Source organism: Heptranchias perlo, chromosome 25, assembly GCF_035084215.1.
Source record: "Heptranchias perlo isolate sHepPer1 chromosome 25, sHepPer1.hap1, whole genome shotgun sequence".
NCBI lineage: Eukaryota > Metazoa > Chordata > Chondrichthyes > Hexanchiformes > Hexanchidae > Heptranchias > Heptranchias perlo.
In genome coordinates, this window is record NC_090349.1 from 10,280,975 (window position 1) to 10,305,975 (window position 25,001).

Consider the following 25,001-nt stretch of genomic DNA (forward strand, 5'->3'; position numbering starts at 1 on the left):
ACAGCTTGGGATACGACTCAAGCAAGCTGTTTAGACTAAAGATGCAGATCCTCTTTAAAATATACTAATTGCAAAGACTCTGCTTCTTTACTGCAGAAAATTAGTCCCAGACACGTACACACATCAGACCCATGACATCAACATACCACATACAGTGCACAGAGTATATGGTGACATCATAAATTCAATGCACACAGATTATTGGACCAAATTTTCAGTAGCAAAATAACTGGATGCGTCTGGATATTTTTGGCAAATTCAAGAGGAAATTGGTTTTCATTGAACGACCAACAAAGCAAAAGGGAATTATGATGCAAATTGGTAAAAAAAAATGTTGATCCTTACTTTTCCAGATACCATACTGGCAATGGCATAGTGATACTCCTGGGAAAGAGACCGTCGTATGATCAAATTTGACATGATCTGTGATAAGACAATAAAGTGACAAAAAGCCACAGCTAGACAGCCAAAGCAGTGCTGCTTCCCATTGTATCCTCAGATTTGTTTATCTACTTGTAAAGCATAAGGTGAACACCACAGGGCAGAATTTCTGCGGGGTTCTCCTGACCTTCTGCCATAGCTCCGGCAGAACCTCTGCAGAAATCATGTAGAATTATGTTTTTAGCCATAGATTACACCAAAGTTACAGCAGTAGATCGGCAGAAGCCCTGTAAAAATTCCAGGCATATTTATTTATTTTCCAGAAATGCAATGCAACTTGGTCAAATTTGAAGATGATCCTCAAGTAGCAGGGGTGGGGGGGCAATAGAACATAAGAAATAGGAGCAGGAGTAGGCCAATCGGCCCCTCGAGCCTGCTCTGCCATTCAATAAGATCATGGCTGATCTGATCCTAACCTCAAATCTAAAGAATACAAGAAGTAGGAGCAGGACCCGGCCACTCAGTCCCTGGGCCCGCTCCGCCACCCACAGGACCTTGACCGATCCGAACTCAGCTTCATGTCCAGTTTCCTGCCCGCTCCCCGTAATAGAGACTGGCAAAGCAGTCAAGGACCAAGATAAATTTCAATACAGGTAAGTGCAAGGTGTTACACATTGGAAAATATTTATTTAATCATTGGAAAGGTGTCAAATTAGGTGGGAGGGGCTAAAAGAGATTTGGGAGTGATGATAGACTCAGCACTTACAGCACCGAGGCATTGCAGATTAGGGATCAATGAAGCAAACAGAATGCTGAGCTGTATTGCTGAATCAGTAGAGTGAAAATCTGAGGCCATCATGCTAAAGGTGTGCAGTGCTCTCTGGTCAAGCAGCTTCCTGAATACTGCTCTCAGTTCTGGTCACCAATAGAACAATTGGAGTGAATCCAACAAAGATAGGATGGAGTTAAAACTCCATTTTGTTTGTTATTAGGGATTCTTAAAGAGATAGGACATTTTCTGTGTTTTAAATGCTTAAATCCTGAGAAACGTGGGCAGTTAAAAAGAACCAAATGACTGGGTTGTTCTTGGGTTTACGACTTCTTAAATCCAACTTGAGACATGGGGGCAAAATTCAACTTAAGCATGGGCACAAAACAAGCGGTAGCGAATCGTCCGTCCGTTATACACTCCGCCCGATTTTCATTTCCATGTAAGGAATTTTACCCCCATTTCCTCTTTGAAAATAGCAAATTAGAACAGTTTTTTGAACACAGATGATCAAAACATTATCAGGTTCGACATAGGCTTTTAGGTTCCAAAGCTTGTAAGATTAACAATTTTGCAAGTGGAGCCTTCCAACCATGGTTTAGATGTGTCAGCATGGGTCAATAACATATCAAAGGCCTAACAATGTCCTTATAAGATTAAAAGCAAAGCCCAAATTTTGAAACAGGTATGCAAGATAAGCCAAATTCCTTTGGATAGTTTTGATGTTTCAAGTATATCCAGTTTCCTCTCAAATTGCTCTCTGTGCTGTAGTTGATGGCTGATTCTATCAACTAGCATTCTTCAACACTCTCCCACTCTATTCTCCATATCAATTACTTGCTCCATTCATCGTCCAACTCTATCCATTTTTTGCTGATGATTCCATTCTTGTGTCCATCAACTTCTTCTAGATCCCAAATCCTCCAATGGCTGAATCACTACATCTTGATCTCCATGGCTTTTGATGCAGTAATGAAAATTTTGATTCTTTTGACTCTTGAAAGCTCTTGCAATTAAAATCAACTTCTACCACTTCTTACCTTTGATGGCTCCACCCGAAGTCCCTTCAAGGCCTCTTTGCCTCCTGATCTTGGTATACTACTAAGACTTTGCACTTAGTTGCCTGCCCCACATCCACACTGTTATCAAAAAGACATCTTCATACCTCTGCCCCATCTCTTACCCATGGCTTAATTACACACTACCTTAGTGATCTCCTCCAACCTTATGTCCACTCACACATTCTCCACACCTCTAATACTGGGCTGCTTCTTGCCCTCTGCTCCATCATTGAGCACTTGTTCATCTACTATGTTCCTGTTCTCTGGAATTCCCTGTATAGTTCTCTCTGCCTTGTCACCTCCTTCTCTACTTTCAAACCCTTCTTTTTGACCATGAATTAAACTCCTCACCCTAACCCCTTTCCATTTTCCCTCATGCTTGCCATTAACTGTGTTTTCCTCAGTGTAAAATGTTTTGAGACATTCTGCTACATGTGAGCAGCACTAAAGAAATTTAAGTAGTTGTTGATCTCAAATGGAACTCCCACATCTCCTCCAATGCTACAGCTGCCTCCACATAGCTCAGTTTACTCTTTCATGCTAAACAATTCCTTTCTTCTCGACAACTCTTAAGACCCTAGAATGTCTAAATCCACCCAAGACCTGAATACTGCTCCTTCTGGGGAGTCTCTTCCACCAGCTAACATTCTTGGATAGGATACAAGAAAATGCTTATTGTCTGATATAATCTCCTCTAACCTCTTTCACTCTTTGTTGCAACCTTTGTTATTTCTATTTGATACTGTCAATGCTGCTCTGAACTATACTCACCTGTTCTTTTAAAGCTGAAAATACATTATATGCACTCTTTCTCTTTCCTGCAACTGTGTTGAAATCAAGACTCAGCGCATGGTCTCCTACTCGAGCATATTCTTGGAAACTACAGAACTCTTTACTCTCATCAGTGTTTCCTTCCTTCCAAACTCTTCAGGCTTTTAAAAACCAAGATTGGCCTCAAGTAATTGCTTCTTCCAGATTTACCTTGTTTCTTCAAATTTGGTGATACCCTGCACTGGAGACAATGGTCCTTCATTTAGGTTTCTCAATTTAAAAAAAATGTATGATCCAACTGCACCAACCAGCTTCCAGCTGGACGATTGTAAGAGTAGATATTTTATGCAGCAATACTAGGTTAATTTAGACCCTTTAAACAGAATAAAATTAAGCCAACAATTAAAATAAAGTGAAAAGCAATTTTTATTGGCAAAAACCCATGAGATTATATGTGTAAGCCATGATTAAAGGATGTACAAAGATGTAGTCAAACATAGGTAATTATCACTGATCAGAGGGCAGGAATCAGGACTATTTCCTTAAAACAGTTTCTCTCATTCTCAAGTGATTCCCTTTGGTTTAATGGCAAATTGAATTCAATACATTGTAAACACCGGTTTAGTGAGGCTTCAATTAGACAGAGTGTGAGCTGTTAAAATAGCACTAGAATGCTTCTGATCTCTGCTGTTTACCATTGTTTTTAAAAATGAATTACTCATAAGATGAAAGACAAAATATTATGACACATTATCAGGGAAGACCCGAAAAACTCCACAGCAGGAATTAAGACTTTTCATAAAAAGATAAATTATTGGCAAATTAGGCAATGGAGAAACTTGATAAAAATACAGCAGGCTCACAAATGCAAAATGTTCTGTTCACGGACGTTAGGTTAGGACATGCCTCAAAGACAAAACATTTTTGTGCTATAAAAGTGAATAGGCGGTGTCCTGTCTAACAGTCCTTTGGGTTTTCCATGTAAGAATCAGTCATTATTATAAGAAAGCACAAAAATTACCAATTTTACAATGTACTAGCATCACCTACACATCAGATGTGTGGTTTACAAAAAGTGGTTGTCATGTTTTTAAAATCACAAAGCTCTGACATGAAAGTTCAGAATTACGAGATCTTTTTGATAACTGAACCCAGAGGATAAAAAGGTACAGTACTGTAAGAGATTCTATCAAATACATCTACAGAAGGAGAATCTTCTGTGCACCTATACAGGACAGTGCGATTGTAGCCATCGCTGAGAAATATTATTGCTTCAGTTACAGTCAAAGGCATTACTGACATCGAGGAGACACAGGTGTACAACAAAGTGAACTTTCTCAAAAGATACCTCTGCTTTCCATCAACTTCATCCACGTTTTGTACAGTTCCTTGGAGGCTGGTTTCCAGTTTGACTGGGTTCCTTTTGAGGATTGTTCCGGTGTAGTTAATTTTACCGAGTCCTTCAGGGGATTGTTCAATTGCAGTTATAGTACTCAGTGTTTAGTTTATCTTTACTACACAAAACCACCTGTGTGACATTTACTCTTGGGGTTGGTGTCAGTGATGTTGCGAGGTTAGAATGGTCTGTGCAGTTCTTGAAAAAGAATCTAATAAGTTGTTTGAGCTGGATTGATATCAATGGTCTTTTCTCATTGCAATTTATGTTCTATTGCTGATTATAGATTCCAGTCGTTGGAATTTGCCAACTCCTCAACCAGCCTACCACAGAAGGCTGTTGGTTTGGCATTCATCACCTGGGAGGAAATATGGCACTCTCAGCACCTCATCCAGAGGAGCTTGTCTTTTCTCAGTCTCTGTAAAGGAAAGGTGACATATGTAGAAAATAAGTGTTTAGTTCAGTCCAAGATCTGTATTACCTCTAAAAGCTGGAGTTGTCTGTTCGATTGGCATCATGTGCGTGGGTGTGAATTTGTGGAATTGCAGGAATGATTGAATTGGACAGTTGGTTGGTGGGATGGGTCTAACAGAAGAGCTTGACAAAGCAGTTGTGACAGTAGGGCTTGTCATTCTGCTCCTTGAAGGTGCCCTTGTTGAGCTGTTTCAGGCAGAAAGCACAGACGAAGTGCTCTGGGTGGAATTTCTTCCCCATGGCGGTGATACAACGGCCTGTGATAGGCTTCTGGCATCCAGAGCAGAGTGAGTTGCGACGCTCGTGGTAATGCATCTCGCAGTATGGCTGCCCCTCATGTTCGAAAAAGCTGCCATTTATGAATGGGGTGAAACACTCCTGTAAACAAGAGAAAATCACATGTTAAAAAGGTGGTTTTGTAACAGAAGTGCCATCAACACATGCAGACCGTACACTGGGTTTGTCAGCATAGTCATGTACAGTGACTATACACTTCGCATATCGATAATTGAGTCACGCCATGAATACATTTGACCTATACTCAATGTGTGTCAGTGTAGAGAGCTAATAAAGACTGTATATTAGGTTATAATTTGACACCAACATTCCACACCAGACTAATAACGCTAATGTGAAAATCTCTCCTTAAAGGTTTTCCAATGAGACATTATATAACGAAGCACTCAGCCCCATCTATCCTCTTGCCAACACAGATACATTATAAACCATCCCACAATTATTGTTTCAATGAGGTTTTCAGGAAACAAGATAGTGTGAGTTTTAAAAAAAAAATTATTTCATTATACTGTTTAAGATCATAAAGGTGCGTACAGGTGTAGAAGAGGTTGGCTGAATAGAATGACATGCATCATTTTATATTTATGGTCAAACTCTGCTCACAAGAATTAAAGTTTTGTCAGGAATAAAAAAAATAAATTATTGCACAGGTACATATTTGGATTTGGAAAATTCAAGGCAATGTAACCACCACAGAATAAAATCCCAACTAAAACTGCTCAAAGATTAGGCATAGAACATACTCAAAAAAAAAGAAAATTGGGTGGGGGGAATTGTAGGTGTGTTTTGAAAGATGAACTGGCTGGGCCAAATGGCCTCCCTGATCTGTATCTGTTTCTTTTTGTTACTATTTTCATCCATTTAGGAGGACTGCATGAGTTTTAAAGGAAAAAGGATTGGGTTTAAAGTCGCCAGAACTTTGGATTTGAGACAGACATGACTAAAGATTTTTTTTAATGGCCTTCATTAAAAAAGTGTTAGTACAAACATTTAATTAATCTTTTTTGGGCTGGTTATTACTGCTTAACACAAGTCTTGAACATATATATGTTTTATTGTGCATACATATTTTCTCAACTCTCTCTGAATAAAGGATTTGAGTCCCCCAAATTTTTGTCATTTACAAGGATACCACTTTATTAATAAAAACAGAAAACGCTGGAAATACACAGAAGTTTGTCCAACAAAGGAATTAAGACTTTTTGTAAAAGAGGCATTACAAAATTACAAATTAGACAGGCATTACAATGGAGGAATTAAGATAAAAATACAGCAGGCTACAAAATATTCTGTTGACTGACATTAGTTTAGGACATTTTTATGTCTGAAAGACTAAAACCAGTTTTGTGCAATAAAACTGAAGAGGTGGTGCCCTGTCCAATAGTCCTTTGGGTTTTCCATGTAGGGGGTGAGCCATCAGTATTGTAGGAAAGCACCAAGGTTACTAACGCCAGCATCACCTACACACCAGGTGCACACTTCATAAAAATAGGCGGTTGTATTATTAATCACAAAGTTCTGGCATGAAGGTTAGAGCTAACAGAGAGCGCATTGATAACTGAACCCAGAGAATATAAAAGGTACAGTACTGTAAAATATGCTATCAAATACAGCACACGTACAAAGGGGAGTATGATTGTGGCCATCACTGAGAAATATTATTGCTTTAACTGTAGTTAAAGGCATTACTAACATGAAGGAGACAGTATTATGTGTCTTTTATAGTGAACAACTGCTTTCCAGAACTGTCATCCATATATTTTATACAGTTCTTTCATGGGTTTGTTTTCACTTTTACTGAGCTCCTCGGGACAATTTTTCTGTTGTAGGTACAGTTTTACTGCATTACTGCAGGGAACTGTCCCATGCAGTTGTAATCCTTGCTATTCATTTTATCTTTTACACTCAAAAATACCTCCCTGACATTTACTCTTAGCAGATATGGAAAAAAAAAACTTTCATTTATATGGCACCTTTAACGACCTCAGAAGTTCCAAAGCACTTTACAGCCAATGAGGTACTTTCAAAATGTAGTCGCTGTTGTAGTGTAGGCAACACAGCAGTCAATTTGGGAACAGCAAGGTCCCACAAACATCACATCGAATAATGCAGTGGGATCTTTTAAGTCCACCTGAGAGGACAGACAGGGCCTTGGTTTAACGTTTCATCTGAAAGACAGCACTCCCTCAGTACTGCACAGAAGTGCCAGCCTAGTTTAGGTGCACAAGTCCCTCGAGTGGGACTTGAACCTACAATCTTCTGACTCAGAGGTGTGAGTGTTACCACTTAGCCACGGCTGACACCTGTGGAGATACAGAGTTAGGTTAAGGGAATTCGGGAACGGAAAACAGTCTGTAAACTTCCTCCAAAAGAACCCGATCAACTGGATGAGCCGAATGGTTTTTTCTCATTGTACCCTGTTATGTCTGTTTCTGATTATGAATTTGAGTCCTTGGATCAACTCCTCAACTCATCTACCACTAAAAGCCTAGCTGGTTAAACATAAATTTTGTCAGATTTGTTTTGATAACACTCCTTTGAAGCGACTTGGGACGTTTTACTACGTTAAAGGTGCGATATAAATGCAAAGTGGTTGTTGTTATTTTAAGGAGCATCTTAACGGAGGAGAGGTAGAGAGGTTTAGAGAGGCAATTCCAGAGCTTAGGGCCTAAGCAGCTGAAGGCACGGCTGCCAATGGTGGAGCGATGAAAATCAAGGATGTACAAGAGGAAAGAATTGGAGGAGCGCAGAGATCTCGGAGGGTTGTAGGGCTGGAGTTGATTACAGAGCTAGGGAGGGGCAAGCCATGGAGGGATTGGAAAACAAGATTGAGAATTTTAAAATCAAGGCATTGCCGAACTGGGAGCCAATATAGGTCAGCAAGCACAGGGCTGATGGGTGAATGGGACTTGGTGCGAAATAGGATATGGGCAGCAGTTTTGGATGCGTTCAAGTTTACGGAGGGTGCAAGGTGGAAGGCCGGCCAGGAGTGCATTGGAATAGTCAAGTCTAGTGGTAACAAAGGCATGGATGAGGGTTTCAGCAGCAGATGAGCTGAGGCAGAGTTGGAGAAGAGCAATGTTACGGGTGAAGTTAACAGCGATTACAAAGGAAAAATTATATCTAGGGCAAGTTGTGAAGGTGTAGCGGTCTTCTGTGGGTAGAACAGACTCAGTATATATTCCTCAATCAAGGAACAATATTAGTAGTAATCAAGGCAGAAGTCTATGCATCATACTATCAAAGTTGGTGGAGGATACAAGTGGGGTTTGGAATGCAGGGGACGTGGCTGGAATGAGGGGAAAAAAGGAAACCTCAGATTCTTTTGTGGGTGATGTCAGACAAGAGAAATGACAGAGTGTAATGCAGACTTTGTAATTCACCAAAATAGCAGACAACAGATGACAGAGAAACCAACTCAATTCTGTAGCTTCAAGTTTAATAAATGTAGGTAGGCTTTAGAAAACAGAAATCACAAGGATACTTGTGATTTTACCCCTCCTTAGCCCTGGAACAGACATCTGGGTCCTTTGAGACTAAAACAGCACATAGCCAAGCAAGGAGACCAAACTGTTGGCTAAAACATAACAAGTTTTAACAGGCATAATAGAACATGGAAACATGCACCCTATTATACCACAGTACTACAAACATGCTAAGTAGAGGATTAGCATCTTGGTCAAACCAAACACTGGGAAACCTAGACATTAACCCACAGCAAGGTCTTCAAGATTGGGGCTGGAGAGGGGCAGAAAGTGGTAGCAAAATATAGTGCATGCAGGATAACTTTATTCAAACAATAAGGGCTACAAGTAATCTTGATTCTTATACCACTGGCAACACTTATCAAAGGCGCAGACTATATGCACAGGGCTCCCCATGTTGGATGCAGCATTGCCAAGCCACACTCTCTTAGCAAATCTAAGGGAGGGAGAGAGAGAGAGACACACACACACACACACACACACATACATATCCATCCATCAGAGACCAGCCAGAAGGCTTAACATGGCAGGTTTCGACAAGGTTGTTCTTTATTGGCAGAACTTAAACTATGTCCTGTCAGGTAAGAGATATTTTAATTTAACAATTTCTTCTTCCTTTTGAACAGGCTCTCGGAGGAGGGGGAGGGGGGAGATGGAAGAGTACTTTACTTTGAAAGTACTTCTCTTGCTCGCTAAGCGTGACATTCACCTTTAATAGCTTATTTGGGACGATAAAGGAGGCAATAAAACTGAAGCGATTCCAGCATGCCACTACCATCACCAACACCACGAGACTGATCCTAGACTCTCAGGGTCATCAGCAGAGCTGCAACTCCGTGACCTTCCAAAAGGGACAGACCTTCCAACTGAAGCAGGATCTTTGAAGCTATATAACAATGGAATCTCCTTTTAGTGATTACTGTTTGCAGTGGTCACGTAGATATATCACTTGCCAAAACCCATTACATTAACTCTGTGGATTTTCTATCAGTTGTACTGACTGCTTTTGTGCCGTAATCCCCGCTGCTGTTGAACAGATGAACAGTACTGCCAAGTTTAAACAATGAACACTAAATAACTTGTTAATCAGTTGCTCATCATCTGCTCCTGATCACTGCTTTTGAATCTCGGTCCTCCTTTTTATTCATTAACTTTCAGGCAAAAAGCAGCTGTCTGAGCGAAGCAGTGCTCAATACTTAACAGTATTTAACAGCTGAGCCTAGAATCAACAGTGCTGACATTCTGAGTAATGCATCAATAAGCTGTTTAAAGCACTGGCCAGCACTACGTAGCTATGTTCAGCAGTATACATTGGAAATTGTCTATGATGATCAGTCGGTTATCGTGGTCATTTGGGCTACCGCCTAAAATTATCACTATAACCGAATTCTGTTGCAATTCAAATGTTGACACGTACTTAAGTTACTCAGCAGATCCAATAAAACTGCCTTAATGGTATGCCAATAACAGAACTGCTGTAAAATGATGTACTTATTCTCTATTCCTACATTTATTTAATACACTGTCTTGTATTTCATTTAAAATTAAAACTGTTACTAATGTACAGCATCCAAGTCATAATAATTGCTTTAATATTCAACAATAGGTTTTGGGCCATACACTCGGGATGTCTGACTTTTCTTACCCGGCACACAAAGCACTCTGGGTGCCACAGTGAATTGAGGGCTGAGATGTAGTTTTCCAGAATAGCTCGTGCACAGCCGCCGCACTTAGGGGCAAACATGTCGAAGTAATCTTTGCGACAATAGGCCTTCCCGTCTTTTTCATGGAATCCTGCAAACAAAGGAAAGGAGACGTTACTGTAGCAGGTTTCGAGATAAGCCCAGTTTCACCCTATCCCAACTCACTATAACGTAACAAAAATCCCTGAAATTGCTACTGTTCTTGAAGTCAACCAAACTGAATCCACAATGAAAAAAAGTTTAAAAAATGCAGATGTCTTATTAAAATGACCAATAGTGGGCTAAGACTAATGGAAGATGCCTCTGTTAAAAATTCCCAAATCGAATTGCAGCGTCTTGAAAACATGATACAAAATTAGTGATCTGGTGCAGCTTCAGAAAGTGAATCTCACTCCTTAATGTCCAAAGTGACTGAGAGAATAATGCCACCATCACTCCCCAAGGTCAGTGCCCCCCTTTACTAGGACCCTCAGATGCAAAGTTTAGTTACTTCACTCGTTGCCAAAGAATTCAAGTGGTGTTAAGGAGTAAGCAGAAAATAGGTACATGATATAAACTGTAATAAGCAAATTCTTGACTATTTTATCCGTTAAAAAAACAATCACATCTTTATTAAAATTTAATAATGTAATGGTTACGTAGCAACATTTTGGATCATTCTGATGAGTTAAAGTAAATGATAGTAATAAAGGAAAAAATTCCTCTTCATTTTCAGCAGAATTGTAAATGTTATTTAATCATGTTATTTATATTCATACTTATAATTTCACTACATATAGCACAGAGGAAATTTTGCACCATGGTGTGGAAACCAAAGAATGTGAGCATGTGTTCCATATTAGGTTCAAATTCGATACAAAGAGGAGGAATTGTTATGGGGATTGTTAACCATGAGAAGGTGATAATTTCTCCTGGTTGCTACTTTATGTAAGTATCCAGCTGACCTTAGGTAAGGAATGAAGAGATCATTCAAAACCATTGCCAAGGGATAGAGCATAATTACCAAGCTTCAGGTGTACCCAAGATACCCACCATAGACTGTGACTGTGCGAGTGATATACTGGAGGATAAAACTCAGCTGTTCTATTTGACATCGACAAATAGTATCAGAGATTAACCTGGTTACATCTATGATGCAACCACATCAACTGTTATATTTCTGGACTGCCATTAAATGAAAATGGTGTTTATTGCTGTTTTTCTGGTAATCATAGGAAATCTTTTTAGATGAAATTAGTATTAGTAAAAAAAAATGCTGGAGAAATTAATGGGACTGAAAGCCGATAAATCCCCAGGGCCTGATAATCTGCATCCCAGAGTACTAAAAGAGGTAGCCATGGAAATAGTGGATGCATTAGCTGTCATCTTCCAAAATTCTATAGAATATGGAACAGTTCCTGCCGATTGGAGGATGGCAAATGTAACCCCATTATTTAAAATAGGAGAGAGAAAACAGGGAACTATAGACCGGTTAGCCTAACATCAGTAGTAGGGAAAATGCTAGAGTCTATTATAAAGAATGTGATAACTTAGAAAATATCAATGGGATTAGACAAAGTCAGCATGGATTTATGAAAGGGAAATCATGTTTGACAAACCTACTGGAGTTTTTTGCGTATGTAACTGGTAGAATAGATAAGGGAGAACCAGTGGACGTGGTTTATTTGAATTTTCAGAAGGCCTTTGATAAAGTCCCACTAACAATGGTTAGTGTGCAAAATTAAAGCACATAGGATTGGTGGTAATATATTGGCATAGATTGAAAATTGGTTAACAGACAGGAAACAGAGAGTAGGAATAAATGGGTCTTTTTCAGGGTGGCAGGCAATGACTAGTGGGGTACCACAGGGATCAGTACTTGGGCCCCAGCTATTCATAATATAGATCAATGATTTGGATGAGGGAACCAAATGTAATATTTCCAAGTTTGCTGACGACACAAAACTAGGTGGGATCGTGAGTTGTGAGGAGGATGCAAAGAGGCTTCAAGGCAATTTAGACAAGTTGAGTGAGTGGGCAAATACATGGCAGATGCAGTATAATGTGGATAAATGTGAAGTTATCCACTTCGGAAGGAAAAACAGAAAGGCAGAGTATTATTTAAATGGTGATAGATTGGGAAATGTTGATGTACAAAGGGACCTGGGTGTCCTTGTACACCAGTCACTGAAAGCAAACATGCAGGTGCAGCAAGCAGTTAGGAAGGCAAATGGTATGTTGGCCTTCATTGCAAGAGGATTTGAGTACAGGAGCAAGGATATCTTACTGCAGTTATACAGGGCCTTGGTGAGACCACACCTGGAGTATTGTGTAGAATTTTGGTCTCCTTACCTAAGAAAGGACATATTTGCCATAGAGGGAGTGCAGCAAAGGTTCACCAGACTGATTCCTGGGACGGCAGGACTGTCGTATGAGGAAAGATTGGGTCGACTCGGCCTGTATTCACTCGAGTTTAGAAGAATCAGAGGGGATCTCATCGAAACATATAAAATTCTGACAGGGCTAGACAGAATGGATGCAGGGGGGATGTTTCCTGTGGCTGTGGTGGGGAGGTCTAGAACGAGGGGTCACAATCTCAGGATACAGGGGTAGAACATTTAGGACTGAGATGAGGAGAAATTTATTCACTCAGAGGGCGATGAACCTGTGGAATTCTCTACCACAGAAGGCTGTGGAGGCCAAGTCACTGAATATATTTAAGAAGGAGCTAGATAGATTTCTTGACACAAAAGGCATCAAGGGGTATAGGGAGAGAGCGGGAATATGGTATTGAGATAGAGGATCAGCCATGATCATACTGAATGGCGGAGCAGGTTCGAAGGGCCGGATGGCCTACTGCTGCTCCTATTTTCTAGGTTTCTACGTTGCTCCCACCTCTAAAATAATAGGAGGCTTAAAGAAAAGAGTTCAAACTTTTTTATTAAAAAAAAGTTATAGAATAGATATAAATTAGGTTAAATACAATAGAAAGAAAGTAATAAAAATAAAAAATGGAGAATGAGGAAAGAAGGGAAGATTGGCAAGTAAAATTTTTTTAAATGGTATTTTATTTTAGTTAAACAGGCAAACCACTATCATAGTCACCCAATGGTCCAGGCAGATTAGTCAAGGGTGTCAAACAGAGAACTGAGTTGAAAGTTTCATAATATTCGTCCATCATGATTTGTTTCAGTGACTCCATTGTACAGCCAGAGTCTGCATAGACAAGAGTCCACGCACAGCGCTTTCATATCCTTCCTCCAACTCACTGTCGCCATACTCAAGACTGATTGCTTACTCATGCAGAGTTATTTTTCTAATCCTTTGATTGAAAAATCAACCTGCATAGTACATCGGAGTCAAAATCCATACACAAATGTGCTTGCAGATGCTCACTGATTGTCAGTGCTCTGGCAGCTTTGTTCAACAATCCCGACAACTTGCTATCATTGGAACACAATCAACCTTAACATCAACCAGGAATCCTAAATCAAGGAAACACTTGATGGTAGCTGGCCATTCTATATAGCTGAATTTACTTAAGAAAACCCATAATTGGCTAGATTAAATGCTGCAACATGTAATAGAAGTCTTCCTACAGAGGAAGACTATATAAAATATCATACAAGGTTTTGGCTGGGGTTGAAATAATTGGCCGCAATGGACAAGTGGCTACATTATGTAGGTGCCATAAATACCGGACATAAAAGTAGCATATTATTCTAATGTTTTTCTTCATGGCACACAAGCTTGAAACTTTAAAAAAATGACCGGCCCAGATAGCCTGAAATTTCTTCAGATCTGCTGAGAGTATAAAGATTAAATGTAATTAGTAGTCCTGTCTTCATAACTCATCCAACATGGTGAAGGCATGGCACGCTGCCTGGCCAACACAGGGCAAGGTCAGCACTAAAATGGTATGAGCTTAAAAGTGATTCTGGAATGCATGGTGTGCTAGCGATTACATTTTGTGGTGCTAAAAATCAGAATTTGGAATGGCCAAACTACACAAGACAGAAAACACTAGAGATAGCATTATACCATCTGGTCCAAAGAAGGCACCACACTGGGCACAGAAGAAGTGTTCAGGATGCCAAGTTCTATCCAGTGCTGTCACCACTTTCTGTAAGATAGAAAATAAAGAGAAGCCATCAGTAGAGCAAATGCAGCAGCATATACCACAGCAACAGAGTCACTTATCTGCTGAACACAGGTGGCCAAAGCTTCAGCTTCACTGCACTGTCCTCATTTCTCACAATAAGGAATAGCATGGCTCCACCAAACTGTCCCCCTCCTAATTGCCAAGCCTGGCACTGCTCCATGCCATAGTCTTGACGTAAATTCAAAAACAAAACAATGAAACTTGAATATCTCTTTTCTAGCACCTTGGGATGTTTCACTATGTTAAAGGCACTATATAAATGCAAGTTGTTGTTGTAGCAGAGGAATGCTATTCCAAGGGAATACAGGACGCAATACTGTCCCCTTGGAGCTTTGTTCATGTTTGTCACTGGCAGTTAAAGTGCCCAGTAATTAATCCTCATTATTCAGCCCCTCACAGGATTAGGCATTGCATTTTGAAAATGAGACCAGTTTAATATACTCACATCCAGAATGGGTCCATTGCAGTAGTAACAGCGGGGGGAGAATAGATTGTGGTAGTCTTTCTCACAGTATGGCTGTCCATCTCGTTCAAAGAAATTCCGAGAGCCGATCTCCTCTTGGCAATGGGTACAAACAAAGTGCTCTGGGTGCCAGGTACGTCCCATCGCAGTGACAACCTGACGGAAAATAAATCAGTTTTAAAGTGCTTTACAAATGTGGAAAGCAGTAAAGAATCCCACCTGCTCAAATACACCTAGCTAGTGCCCCATTACAATTATATAACAAGCAGTTTTGTTAATCAAGGTTATATCACTCTTGAAATGGTTATACGGTCTGTACTCATCCAGACAACTAGATGGTGTGCCCAAGGAGGCAGAGTGCTCTACTCCTGGGTGGAGTAATAGTAAATGTTTTAAAAATACAAATACAACCCCTTCTGATGAAGGGAACACACCTCAAAACGTCAATAACCTGTCTTTTTTCTTTACAGATGCTGACCGACCTACAGTGTATTTTCAGTTGTTTCAATTTTTATTAAATAGATTAGCTACCTCATGACTGCAGCTGCGTCTTCTACTGTTACACTGACAGCAGTACTGGTGCATACTGTTATGGGTACTCATTAAACAAGATAGCACAGCAACAGTCTTTCATTTCCTTTCTTCCATAAAAAAAATGCTTCACTATACGGAGCAGGCACAACTTTGAACAGCGTGCTACTAATCGCAATGAGAATGGACCAATCAAACTGCAAGCCATCAGCGCCCACCCAAAACCAGCACCGTAGGCTATTTCTATTGACTTCTGCAGACAAACAGACTTTAGGGATGTTTCAAATCTGGAGATAGTTCTCCTCACCTGTCCAGCAATGGGCTTCTTACATGCAGCACACACTCCTTTTGCTACAGTCGCAACCCCCAGCTTATTCAGCCCAACATGCAGCTCATCCAGCATGTTATCCAGTTGGCTTCCAGCTTTTTGAGGACCTGCCACAGTGGAAGAGCCACCATGCTTTCCTTTAGACCCTGACTGGGTCATCATCTGTGAACAGAAGGGGGAAAAAAAAGGAAAAAAAAGGTTGTCATACTAAATATCTGACAGGTTGCTGCGCTGCTACAAAGTTAAGCAACAGATGAATACTAACCTGAATTTTCTCTGTGCTAATTCACTGATATAAAATCTTAACCATTTTTAAAAGGGTTGTTATTCATCTTTAGATACAGTAGTTATCATTCTCCAAAAGAAGCTTTGTTTCATAAACCATGGCTAATTCAACCTTCCCTTTCATTAGATTTTTCAGTTAGAACCTACATAACCCTCCTTTATTGTGTAAAGGCATTATTTTTAGTTATTTTGACCAGAACAGGCATCTCATTGCAGGGTCTATATTCCTCATGACATGCAAGGTGAATAATACTTCTTGCCGTAATCAAATATATTTTTATTATTAGACACTATATCTTACTTAGCAAAAAATTTAAAGGTTTATTTGTGTGGTTAATATGTACATACATACAAATGATGTCTCTTATTGTAAGATTTACACTATAACCCCACGTAGGTCACATAATTATACACAAGGGATAGTTAGCCTTGTTAAATGTCTTTAAAGATCCATAAAGCACTCAGCCTGATGTTAAATAGAGCACTGTTGGACTATAGTGTTTAATCAATAAAGGCTGTCCATCAAGTGCTGTCTGCTATTAAAGCTTCCCTTGGTTAGCATGAATCAATCAAGGTTAAATTTTGTTGACTCGGTCTATCTGAATTTTATTGAGCACTCTGCAGTCATATTGGATCAGCGATGGGCCTGTACCTTATTGTGCATTGGGGAGGGGAGGGGGGGTGGAGAAGGACATTTAGCAATGTGTCTTGGATTATATTCTTGTGTTACATGAAATACACAGTCTATAAGATGGATACAATTTTGTGGATATTAATAAAATACAGTGTTTTAGATAGCTAATTTGTTAACTGTTGTCAGAAATCAGCCAAAATGATTAAAAATGAGGTATGAAAAGTTACATGTTAAAAATTCAGAACGTAAAAAGCCCTGTCTAAACATACAGGGCACAGAAATGTCCTCACGAGGTGGGCTAGATTAAATTAGTTATCTTCATTTTCAGAAAATTCAGTACTGACTTGAACCAATGCTGAGGTCTGTTGGAATGTGAGGACAGACTTTCCTGTTGCTGCACCTGGGGCTAGTTGCTCGTCTGGGCACAGTGAATAAAGGAAAAACACGTGGCAAGGAGTAAGGGTGCCCGCCCAATTTTACATCTTTAAGTAAATGGATGGAAAGTTAGGGCGTTTGCTCCTCTCCCTCCCCCCTCCCCCCTCCCTCCCTCTCCCCTCCCCTCACCCCCCCCGCCCAATGTTCCTGTATTTGCTGCATCCAGGTGATCCAATAGCCCTAGAGACAGGAACAAAAAATGTGCCCCACTATGTTTTGAATGCCGGTGAGAATTAGCAATTAATATTAGTGGAAGAGAAAGCAGGAGAATTTTTTTCTCTTGCCAGCCTTGAACAACTTTTTAAGAAGTTGCCTCAGTGATATTAGGGAGCCTCTGAAGTTTTTTTTTAATCTTTTCTTCAAATTGCTGATAGAGCTCACTGGCTGTAAAACTGCATTTCAGCAGCAGATGTCAGAGAGTCTTGATCTATCCATTAGCAGATGCTATAAACTCTGCCAAACTTAAGTAGAATCTGGCAAAGAAAAAATGCAACAGAGATTTTATGAAATGTATTAAGGGAAGGCTATTTGAGTTCCATTTTTTAAAAAAAGTCTTTCAAAGGGACAAGATTATTTACCTTACCTATACTTTGTGGATGTGGGGCATAATAATTGAATGAAGAATCATACAACTTGTCTTTGATCCAAGCAGTAGAGAGATATCATAGTCCTGCACCACTCACTAAGTTAGACAGTATAATTTCAATGGTCAATAAAATATTAAATTACTAAAAAAAGTTATTGGCACACTGTTATTTTGCTGCAGTGATGCTCATGATGCATCTCATGGACCATTTCTGGTTATTGGTAGATTTCCTTGCTCTATGTGCCTCTGAACCTCAATTCGTTATACGGCCATTCAACCACACTGGGATTTAGTGCTGTTCTTACTTTCTGGCAAAGGAATGCTGTTGTGAGGCAGGGTTATCCCAGCTTCTACAGAGCACGTAGAAGAGCTCTAATAAAACAGGACTATTTAATAGAACTGCTGGTTCTATACTTTAATTATTCTCTTTCTCCTGCTGTGAGGGATTTTTGGGGGAAATCACAAGCATATACTCTCATCTCTCGTCACTCTGGTGTGCAGTGTTGCCGCATTCTGATGAGATACCCTCAAGAAAGATATTGGTTGGAATTGTGGCTCTCGATAAAATATAGTAACACTTTTTTTGCTGGACATCCAACATGTTTTTTCCCCAATAGTCATCACAACAAGCAACACAGAACTCTAATGGGATGTCTCAGCTTTCTGTAGAACTATCACCATCCAATAAAATTATATATGTTTAGTTAGTTGTTTTCCAACATAATGCAACCGTCATGTAATGCAAGCATTCAAGTAATTCAACTACAACCAAATCAAAGAAAGATCTCTAATGTAGAGACTCCATGGCAAAATAAAATAATTAGCAGTTTAATAACCATTCATTCAGTTGACATCCAGATATCTAGTCCAGGTTGACTCCTAACATCGCACTGTATTAAGAAATGAGTACAAAGCAAACTGCCATACTAATACATCGCACTTATGCAAGTATTGACAATAGCAATCTGGAGTTGTATCATTGAAAGTAACAGTCCTACAGAACAAGACAAAACATTAAACTTTGTGGATAGCAGCCTGTATTCTCTGTCTCTATTTGAAACATTAAGTTCACTCAGTTATACACACATTTGGATTTTGTTTTTGTTGCTGTCCACACAATGAGGGAGGGGCTGGGCGCGGCAGTGGGGGAAGGGCAAATGGATTTACCAGCCCCAGAAGATCTCCTTTATGGAATGGGGAATACAGCAGGTTGATAGCACGGCCTGGACTGACTGGCTAGAAAGGGATCAACAGGAGACAGAAATGAAACAGAACAGAATGGAAGAAGTTTTAAAAAAGCAATGAAAAGAGGTAGAGTGAAAATCAAACATGCAAAACATATTGAAGAGGTCAGCAGTATATCCACAACACAAGGACATTTTACAGTATGGCCCAGTCAAGCTCCAGATTAACTGGCTGTCACTGAAGAGTGAGAATCAGTTTATTAATCAAGCATACTGGATTAACCAATAAAGGTAATTAGTGCTGGAAAAGTTTATTCATTGCTTCAGTGACAGCATCTAGCATTCCTAGTGCAGGCATGACATGAGCCCACTTACAGTTCCACCCTATCACTTTTAAAAATAAAGGAAACAATGCATTGCATTCTCACTGTTCTTGGACCTGCAACTAAAGAGACTGATGAGGATTCCCCACCGCCCAATTCTCAGCACATTACATTTAAATGGCACGTCGTTTGGTTGATCAGTCACTTTAATGCCAGCTGTGGAGTAGTCCATGTCCAACACTGCCAGGTGATGGACAGTCTGGAAAGAGAGAAATGGGTCCTCATGGAACTGAGCAATCTTGGCCTCTTTGAACTGAGATTATAGAGTGAATTTGGAGACTGTTCCATGCTATTGATAGTTTTAGTACTTGCCTGAAAAGGCACAGAATTCAGTTCACATGAACTAAATGCCAAGCAGTCTACAGCAAGCAGTGACTTTCTTCTTTGCCAAGGCTGGATTCAAAAACCTAGCCATAAAATACATCAATGAAGATGGAGTCACATCTCCTCCATTGTTAAAGCTGTCTTTAAAAAAAAATCTGTTTTCTGTTTCGCTTCAAACGCTTCTTTTCCCCTCAACAATGCTTAACTTTCTAAAAAGCCAAAGTCTTGAAAATTCCCATTTTGAAGAGGCTCTTCTAGCACCTCATGCATACTCCTGGACAGGATACGAGAAAAAGCTCATCGTCAGGTGATCTCTCTTTCTCCCATCCAACCTCTCCCCCTCAGCCTTTCTCATCATTCTCTCTCGATACTATTATAATTTATTTTGTTCCTTTGAAATTTCAAATTCACTGTTTTGCATAGTACTTTTTCTTTCCTACATCCTCACTATGTTGCAATCATGACTCATTGCATAGACTGCTACTCTTTCCCAGGACCTCAAAACTATGAGCATCCTTATGTTCCTAATTATTCCCCTTCCTCAACAATCTTCAGGATTTTAAAACTCAAGTTTGGTATAACCGATTTGATTCTTCCTGCTTTACCTCATTTTCTCTTTTAATCTTTTCAAGAATTGGTGCTGTCTAACACAAAAGGCTTCTCAATAAAGAAATACAACTGTCTCACCTCGACTTTGGGTTGGATTTCAAACCAATTGAAAATACAAATCAATATATAATTTTCTTAATTTCCTTCAATGATTCAGATACAGGACACAATCCTAAATTCAATTTTTATGCATGGGCTGATACACAGTATAAAACCTGCATCTCTTACTTGCTGCTCATGATGCTTTTTGCAGTTCACACTCTCAGACTTACAGAGTGACTTACTCAATGTGTGGTGTTCCCAGAACTGTCTCTTTTCTTTAGACCTACCTAGTCACTACGCAGGAACTCATCTTCTCTGACAGCTGCTTGATTATTCAGGCAGCTATCTGATTATTCAGGCAGCTATTAATAAATGATGCCGGAAACAGACATCTTCAGCAACTACTGCAAGTTTCGTCCAAGAGATCAGCGGCATTGCATCTTTATACAGGTAAAAACTCACAACGGCATTGTATAGTAATCATTATCTCACAGTTACAAAACAAGTTTCTAAAACACTTTACAGGGATAGGACAGCAGATCTGCCTTCCAGTTCCAGTTTATTTTTAATACTTGGACAGGAAGGTTTATGGTCTTCAGGTAACAGGACATCATGAATGCAGAAAGATTTAAAATCTCAAATGATCCCCTAGCAGGGCAATTTAAAATATTAGTGAAATGCTAGAATTTTAAACCTGACCTACTACAACCTCCCCCACCTCATATTTAATATAGATCACATTGTGCATTGAACAGCCAGTAAGTAACTGACTCTAGATATGCAATTGAAGCAGCGTGCATAGAATAGAGCATGCTGAGATGAAAAGAATGCCCTGCCTTCTCAAAGGATGGAGGAGAAGTGAGTGACAAAGATTCAAACACTGTATTCACCTATAAAGAGAAAATGAAAATTGCAATAAGCGGGGAACTGTCAAGTGTACAAGTAGATATATAATCTCATGAGAACAAAACTTCACTGCCCATTCATTTTCTTAACTCCACAGTATTAAATGCCCCTGTAGGTAGTCTGTCAAATAACTTTACAAAACAAGTAGCTTGATAATGTGTTGATTATAAATCAAATCTGAACAAAATAATACATTAATACAATAATAGAATGTCATTTTGTATAGTTAACAACAGAATTTTACATAAGTGATTGTTAGATATACCGAACTATGAATTCCAGATGCAAGGTTTTGTTTTCAGCCACTAAGCTTTCAGATCAGCTAATCTGAAAATTTACTACACCAGCTCTAGAATTAGATAACTTGCACCCTGATGTGACTATGTCACCTCTCCCATTTAATGTGACCCTCAGTTAACCATTACTATAGAGTCAATACCTAGATTCACGTAGTACCTTTGCTATTAGTGCTTGGTTCGGTACGATTTGCAAATTTGACCAATTTGCAGATGAGTTTCTGAATCCAAGTCATTGACGTGAATTAGAAAATCAGCCAACTCAGCATTAAGCAGGGATCAAATCTGGGCCTTCCAGGTCTGTATGGCATAGTACCACACCGCACAGTGCATTTACTGACTAGGTGATTGAGGACTCCAACCAGCGCAATTTCTAATTAGTTAATGGCTCACCCTTCCCCTAAATTGTTTACACTTAGTAGCCCTCATTGGTAAATTTTTGACTGTTCTCAGCCAGGCCATTCTTTAGTAGAATTAACATAAGAGTGACATTTCTGACAATATACAACACTCAAAACTTCATTATCCTTACCACTGCATTCATCATAAACTGCAGTGATCTGAACAATACTGACAATTCAGCATCAAAATGGATTACGACTATAGTTTTCAATACCTGGAAACTAGTTACATTTAAAGGATAATGACTGTAGTACTATCTTCTGCAACAATTCTATACATCAGGACACTTCTTAACCTATTTTAATTTCAAGAAATCAGATTGTGTACGTCCAAGTTTGAGCAAAGTACACTAGAAAGGGAATGAAACAGAAGCTGAAGAAGCTTCAAAAATCCTTTATAAATGAAATGGATTTTTAAAAGGTATGTATAATCATGAAAGATAGAATACTCCATGCCTGTGGTTGAAAGAGTAGAGGGTCTTCATCACTGCTATCACCATCAGTCTGACAGGCTATTGACACCATGACTCTGGGGGGTGCAGAAGGAGATGGCGGAGGCTCAGCTTGGACAGCAGTGGTCTGTACTATAGGCAGAGTGAGGGGACATAGATGCTGATCTGGTGGCGAAGTGTACTGTAATGGGCTTAAAGGTGTAGGTGGCGGTGTTGGAAGGACAGAAGGTTTCTGATTTTCATCAGATGAAATATCCCACTGAGGTGCAGGTTGAGATTCTGGGAAGATGGAGGATAATAGGGAAGGAGGTGGTGGGGAGGGCAGAGGGAGAGGAGGCGGGGAAGGCGCAAAGGGAGGAGGCGGGGAAGGCGCAAAGGGAGGAGGCGGGGAAGGCGCAAAGGGAGGAGGCGGGGAAGGCGCAAAGGGAGGAGGCGGGGAAGGCGCAAAGGGAGGAGGCGGGGAAGGCTCAAAGGGAGGAGGCGGGGAAGGCGCAAAGGGAGGAGGCGGGGAAGGCGCAAAGGGAGGAGGCGGGGAAGGCGCAAAGGGAGGAGGCGGGGAAGGCGCAAAGGGAGGAGTCGGGGAAGGCGCAAAGGGAGGAGTCGGGGAAGGCGCAAAGGGAGGAGTCAGAGAAGGCGCAAAGGGAGGAGTCAGAGAAGGCGCAAAGGGAGGAGTCAGAGAAGGCGCAAAGGGAGGAGGCGGGGAAGGCAGAGGATTAGATGGTGTGGAGAGCAGAGGGTTAGGAGGTGGGGAATGGGGAAATGGGAGCGGTGGGGATGAAACTTTCAGCAGTTCAATTTTTTTTTGATCTTGGCATCGTTTGATTGGGGGAGAGGGTGAAACAGGTTGGGGTGATGGAGTAGAACCCTTCGAAGAAGAAGGAGGTTCTGGAGTGATTATTATCTGGAGAGAAACACACAGCAGCTTTAGTTACTAAGAATCTGATGTACGTTAAGGGATATTTTCATTCACACAGCCCAATTTGTACCATGCTTCAAGCTGCTATTTGGCAAACAGGTTTATGGAGAACAGCAGAGCTCCACAGCATTCAAAAGATATTCAATGTACAACCAGAAAAACCCCTAGTTATCGCAGTCACTTTGAGCTAAGTTACAGTGATTTTCTTAAGACAAGCCGATCTTAAAGAACCTTTAGCTGTGCCATTTGCAAACATATGTTAGTCTTAGTCTTACAGCCAATGTCAAAGTCTTGGTAGGTCATGGGTTGGCAGAATAGAACTTAGTTTCAAATGATCACTATTGAAAACAACCAACGTCACTTATAATCACCATGTATCAAACTGTTTTATACTGTTTGTAAATACCTGGTGAGCATCACCTGCAAACAACTGGGCTCACAGGGGCACTAACAACAGAATTGAGATACACAAGCAGACCAGGTAATGGTGTAAATAAAACCAAACCCACTAACCTCCCACAGACAGTATTACAAATTCTGGAAAGCATGATCTGCAATTTCCTGTGCACATGTATGAAAAATGAAGTAAATGAAACGGCTTGCGAAAGCTATTATCAGGAGTTGCTTCAGGCTGCAGCAAGCATCTCAAATTACAGCAACCTCACTCATTCGATCTGAGCCTCAGCTGCTTTATACATCTACCTATGGATGGGCACCAGCACCCCATCCAATTGTGGCTACAATACCTGGCACAACCAATATCTGATCAAGCAGAAAGCTCTCTACTTTGAATCTGGCTGTAGCAACCAAATGCACAGCTCATTTTCAAAGGGCCCACTCCAGTACAAACTGGAACATTGAAGACTTAACCTGAAAGTCAGAATTACAGCAAATTGTTAAGCAGTCCGTGCACAAGGCATTAAGATCAATTTTCTTTATGCATCAAACCTTACTTCATGCATTTCTTTGTCACAAATTTTCATGCTTTCTTCTAGCTACCTTCTCAATCACATGAGCTCCCTCCTCACGTTTCCTGACAGGTTTTGACGTGATGACCAACCCCTCTGTGAGCCAGTCATCCACTTTTTTATTCCTGGGTTCCTTCTTCTCGATCCCCAGCTTGCCATGCAGCTCCTCAATAAGCCTATCCTGAGACATGTTTTTATTAAATATGATAGGCCCAAACCTGCAGCGTGGTGAGTCCTCGCGATACATCGGGTGTACGTTTGAAGAATGCTTTGTCCTCTTAATAAGAGATTTCATCTGCACCACAGGGAACATTGCACAGTGAAACCACAATCCTGAATGCGAGCATGAAGCACTTACACAGGCACACCCCTCACGCACAGTGTTTACACTCAACACACTGGTTAACGTGCAGCCTTTACATGAACACTCTTGCCATGTGCAGCACTTACCTTAGCACAACGGAAAGCTCCAAACTCCTTCCTAGTAAGTTAGAGAAATGCACGTACACATTAGGCAAAAGTTAAGGCACTACTCCTGTAAGGGCTCCTGGCAGAAAGCTCAAATGGAGATCCTCAACTTCTGTGTGCCACTCTCCCGTTTACTTGATTTGATGCCAACCATCCTAATCAAACCTCATTGGAGGCCAGACACATACAATTTCCACAGTGTAAAGGCAGGGAAACCGGCTGCATGAGATTAATTTTAAAGGAGGAACTAATGGCATCTCACAAGTCCCACAACAAAGTGGTCTCTGATGCCACTGGATCTCCTAAGATCAG

General features: G+C 40.4%; 1 protein-coding gene across 4 annotated transcripts in view; it reads right to left on the reverse strand.

Annotated features, from left to right (window-relative positions):
- Window positions 1-3,390: 3,390 nt before the first annotated feature.
- Window positions 3,391-25,001, reverse strand: part of LOC137342002 (paxillin-like) — a 140,069-nt gene continuing 118,458 nt past the window's right edge. For 2 of the 4 annotated variants that reach the window (XM_068005574.1, XM_068005573.1), the window contains 9 exons: window positions 24,253-24,516; window positions 22,342-23,238; window positions 21,119-21,172; window positions 18,827-18,976; window positions 15,780-15,962; window positions 14,924-15,097; window positions 14,358-14,439; window positions 10,280-10,428; window positions 3,391-5,230 (listed from right to left, as the gene is read on the reverse strand). In XM_068005574.1, the coding sequence (XP_067861675.1) occupies window positions 4,964-5,230; window positions 10,280-10,428; window positions 14,358-14,439; window positions 14,924-15,097; window positions 15,780-15,962; window positions 18,827-18,976; window positions 21,119-21,172; window positions 22,342-23,238; window positions 24,253-24,516 (2,220 nt within the window). In that variant the 3' untranslated portion in view covers window positions 3,391-4,963. The remainder of the gene's footprint in view (window positions 5,231-10,279; window positions 10,429-14,357; window positions 14,440-14,923; window positions 15,098-15,779; window positions 15,963-18,826; window positions 18,977-21,118; window positions 21,173-22,341; window positions 23,239-24,252; window positions 24,517-25,001) is intronic. The other 2 variants (XM_068005575.1, XM_068005576.1) reach the window with 2 other exon arrangements.